Here is a 4586-nt window from a genome sequence, read left to right as displayed (position 1 = left end):
TGGTCCGTGTAAACTTTGGGACGTAAACTTTAGGCTCCGGGGCGGCTCCCTTGTGCTCTGGGAGCGTCCCTACCCGGCTGGGGCCCGGGGCGGAGGTCGGAAACGGCCCGGACCAATGCTTGTCCAGGCGGGGTCTGTGGCCGGGAGGGCCGAGTTCGGCCGGTCCCCCCACGGCGGGTGGGCTGCCTGCACTCGGACGCGCTCCCGTCCTGCTTTGGAAACTCCGTGGAAACAGAGTCTGCGACGCGCAGCAGGCCGGCTCCCCGTTTGCTCCTCCTCCGCGCGGGGCGGGGCCCGTTAGGCGCAAAAGGGCTTGCCCCCGGCCTTGGGCGCCGCCAGCAGCTCCTTGGCTGAGCCTGCGGGCGGGGCGTCGTGGGGCGCGGCGGGCGGGAAAGCGCGCGCCAGGGGCGTCGTCAGCACGTTGGCACCTGCCCCCAGAGAGCGTCCCAGCGGTCCTGGGTCCAGGAGGGCGCCCTTGGCGGTGGCCCAGGCCTGGTTCAAAGTGCTGTGCCTGAGGATAGGGTCGTGAAAGACCCCATCCACCCAGTTTCTGAGACTGGTTACCGGGGAGTCCTGGTGCCTGTCCAGGGCACCGGTGGGGGCCGGGGCCGCAGGCGAGGACGACGCGGGAGCCAAGGAAGCGGCCGCAGGGGCAGCGGAGCCTTGGCGCTTCAGCATGCACGAGGGGAACTCAGTCTGGCTCAGGGCTGTGGCGGCCGCGGTGGCCGTGTGAGCCAGCGACCAGATGCGCGGCTTGGCCTCGAGGCCCGCCGTCGCCCCAGCCGGCGCGAAGCCCAGCTTGGCCTCGCAGGCCTGCGAGCCGCCCCCAGCGCCAGGCTGCTGCTCGGGCGCAGCCGCCGCGCTCCGGAGGCAGCGTCTGGCCCTCTCCAGGTCCTGGTCCAGGGCGGCCGCGCCACCGGCGGCCAGGGGCATCCGGAGGGTGCCGGAAGCCTCCTTTCCCGGGGCGCTTGGACCGTCGGGCGCGGAGGGGATGCGCTCCAGACCGCCGTCCAGGGGCTGGAAGGGCGGTTTCAGCTCGCACTCGGGGGGCTCCGCCTCCAGCGGGTCGAAATCCTCCAAGTCTGTGAGTTCTAGATCCTTCTCCCCTTTGCCCACCGTCTCTGCGCGGGGTAGAAAGAGGGGCCAGTGCAGGAAGAGAGGAAGGCGCTAATCTGGACCTCACTCTTCCTTCCTAGCTCTGCCGCACAGTTATGGGCCCGACCCCGCCCCCAAGCCAGGAGAAGCACCTGTACCTCCCACCTGCTCCAGAACCCCAAGTGGTAACAAAGAAGCCTAGCGATTTCCTGCTCAAATCAATGGGGGGGGGGAGGGGGGCGGAGGGGGAGTGTGTCTATTGTTTTAAGCCTGTTCCCAGTTACTCCAGCAGGCCCCCAGCTCAGGGCCCCCATGGGTCAGCTCATTTCATTTGCGGCCCGTGCCCTGACAGTTTGCTCTTACTACCCCAGGTTCAATGTCTTCAGAGGTCCCAGAACCCAAGAAGAAGGCACAGGGAGTCCCCGGCCTCGGTGCCCCAGCCGTAGCATTGCAGGTCCCACCCACCTTCATTCTTGGTGCTCTTGAGGGGCTCCTCCCTGGCTTCCTCTTCGCCCCCTTCTTCCTCCTCGCCCTCCGCGTAGGGTCGCTTCTCATCCGCGCATTTGTTCCTCGGGGGCCACGTCATCTTGTTCTCTTTCTTGAGGCGCCGGCGCGCGTTGGCGAACCAGGTGGACACCTGCGTGAGGGTCATCTTGGTGATGATGGCCAGCATGATCTTCTCGCCCTTGGTGGGGTACGGGTTCTTGCGGTGCTCCTGCAGCCAGGCCTTGAGCGTGCTGGTGGTCTCGCGCGTGGCGTTCTTCCGCCGCGTGCCGCTGTCCATGGTCCCGTACCTGGAGACAGGCTGGGCAATGGGGCGCTGGGCCGAGACCCTTGCGTCGCGGGCGGCGGGCCCAGGCCCAGGCAGGCTTGCAGTCCCCGTCGTGGGAGTGTGTTTATGGTGGTAAGACCTGGGTCAAACCCAGGCCCCTGGTTCCTCGCCACGGCCCACACGCACAGCCTTTTGTGGCCCAAGATGTTTATATTTGACTCAACTTACAGGGAGCCTGGGCTCCTTCCTAGCCGGAGTGCAATGCGGGCTCAAGGCCTGGCCAGGTCTCTGTCACCCTACATAGACATCTATTTCTTCAGGTTCCTTTATGGGGCCCCTCGCCTACCCTTTTGATCCCCGAACCACAGAAATGTGAGCCCAGCTGTGTAACAGCCGTGGGCAGGGGTGGTCATTAGTGTCTGTGGGGAGAAAGCGTCCAGACGGCCTATGTGGACTTCCTGCAGTTAAATTTGTAATCGTCACCCTCCTCCCCCCAAGATGGGCCACGCGTCTCTGGATGAGCAGACTGGACTCCCCCTTCTGGTTCCCACCAAAGGGAAAGGCGGGCTGGGCTCTTGGGCAGAGGGAGGGTCTGAAGCCTGGGCAGCAAGACTTGACAGCCGCCCAGACCACAGTACAGCCAGGGCTGTGAGGGTCCCGACAGCGAAGGGAGCGAGAGGGAGAGGCTGGGGACGCATTTGCCCAGTGGGGCAAGGCTTGCCAATGGGGCGGGGCTCGGACTAACAACCCTGACCCGAAATCCCTCCCCCAGCCGCCCAAAGATTCACCGGGGGCGTGGGGCTGGTGGTGCGCAGTTTGACGACTGAATGGAGCGCAGGGGCCCGGGCGGGGGCAGTGAGGAGGGATTCTGTCCGCCGGTCCCTCACCTGTCGTAGGGGTACTGGCCCAGCGCCGGCTCGTAGGGGTAGTAGGCGGTGGCGGCCGCAGCAGGCGCGAGGCCCGCATGCGCAGATCCCGGCGCGTCCTTGGAGTCGAAGCCATTCTGTAGGATCCCACGCGCCTGGGGTCGCAGCTTCCGGGAGGCGACCCAGCTCAACCCCAGCCCCCCAGGCCCCTTGGTTCCTGCACGCTTTGCACAGACCCCTGGGCAGCCTCCTAAGCCACCCCCACCCCTGGACTCTCTCTTGGGGCCAGGGAGCAAAGAAGTCTCAAGATGGGGAGAGAGGACGCGCAGAATTGGGGGGGGGGGGTCGGGGAGTAGGAGAGAGAAGAATGAGGTTGGAGGGAGAGGGGGGCAGAGGAGACAGGTGGGGGTTGGGAAACAGCAGGAGGGAGGACCCGGACCCAAGGAGAGGACCGACCGACCGCAGGGAGGAAGGAGGAGCGAGGGGGGAGACGAGCTGGGGGGAGGAGGGGGAAGGGAGCAGGGGAGGGCCAAGCGGTGGGGCACTGGGAGGGAGGAGGAGGGAGACCGGGAGGAGTGAAGGGAGGAAAGAGGAGGAAAGCGCGGGACAAGGGGCGGGCGCCGAGCTGGAGCTCTGGGGGCGGGCGGTGCTGGGAGGAACCCGGCCAGGAGGCTCCCCCTGCAGCGTGGGGTCCTGGGCACTTGCGCCCGCGCCTCGGGCTCCCTGGGAGGTGGGCTGGGCAAATCGGGGGCAGGGGCGTGGCGTGGCGTGGCGGAGGAAGGCTTCAGACAATCCCCTCCCCTTACCAGCGAGTAGAAGGCGGACGCCTCGGAGCCGTAGGTCACGTAGTTGCCGTAGCCCTGCGAGCCGCCGTACGGGCCCCCGTACACCCCAAGCGCCGCGGCCGAGTTGAGCTCGTGGCGCGCGGTGGCCAGCAGCCGGCTCTCGTAGACCGGGCAGTAGACGGGCGCCTGGGCCGAGGCGGCGGGCCCCGAGTCGGCCAGCGTGCGGCCGCCGGACTCGCAGCACGTGCTCAGGGAGTTGGTGGTCATCAGGAACTGGGGGAGAGAGGGGCCGCGAGGAAGGGCCGGCGCCCGGGGGTGAGGGGGGCGCGCCGCCCAGGTGACCCTGCCCCACTGCCCGGGGCGTACTGCCATCCACGCCGCGCGTTCCCTCCTGCCGCGAGTGCGCTCGGCCCGGCCTCCTCCAGCCACTGGGGGACCAGCCCTACCAGGCCCCGGAGTTTTCACACGCACCCCGGGTGTGTGGGCGTGTGTGTGTGTGTGTGGGGGGGTGTCCCAAGGCCGCGCACGCCCTCCTGTGCCACGACGTCTCTCCTGGGGTGATGGTGAGGGTCAAAGAAAGCGGGAGACAAGGGGGGCCCGCACGTCAGAGTCTCTCGGCGGCCCTGCCGTCCCCGGGGCTGGGTGCAAGGAGCGCGTGGCACAGGCCCCGCTCTCTGGGAAGCGACCCCGGGTCGCTGGACAGCCTGCCATCCGGCGTGTCCGGCCGCGTTCCCCGCACCCTCGCGGGGCCCCCTTACCTGGGGTGCGGAGGAATAGGGGTATCCAAACTGCGGGTAGGACATGGCGGGGCCGGCGGGGTCCTGCGCGTGGTCGCCCGCGTGGCGCGGCCACTGCTCCGGGGCCGCCGGCTCCTAGGCGCTGGGAGGGCGAAGCGGAAGAGCGGGTTAATTCATCCACGCGCCCCGCAAACTTTTCTAACCCGGTGGGAAAGTGAGCCGCGGCGGCCGCACCGAGCCTTTTAGCCTCACGTTCCCGAGCCTCGAGGGGGCTCTGGGACCAGCCCGCCTCGCAGCGGCGACACAAATACATATTTTGCAAAAAGGGGGG

The 4586-nt window shown here is 67.9% G+C and overlaps 1 protein-coding gene across 1 annotated transcript; it reads right to left on the bottom strand.

Annotated features, from left to right (window-relative positions):
• Window positions 1-297: 297 nt before the first annotated feature.
• Window positions 298-4321, bottom strand: IRX4 (iroquois homeobox 4). The gene is made up of 5 exons (XM_030307093.1): window positions 4277-4321; window positions 3540-3791; window positions 2755-2870; window positions 1561-1889; window positions 298-1121 (listed from the first exon to the last, which is right to left on the bottom strand). The coding sequence occupies exons 1-5, from the start codon at window positions 4319-4321 to the stop codon at window positions 298-300; spliced, it is 1566 nt and encodes a 521-aa protein (XP_030162953.1).
• Window positions 4322-4586: the final 265 nt, after the last annotated feature.

Source organism: Lynx canadensis, chromosome A1, assembly GCF_007474595.2.
Source record: "Lynx canadensis isolate LIC74 chromosome A1, mLynCan4.pri.v2, whole genome shotgun sequence".
Classification (NCBI taxonomy): Eukaryota; Metazoa; Chordata; class Mammalia; order Carnivora; family Felidae; genus Lynx; species Lynx canadensis.
This window is presented reverse-complemented; position numbering and strand designations above follow the sequence as displayed.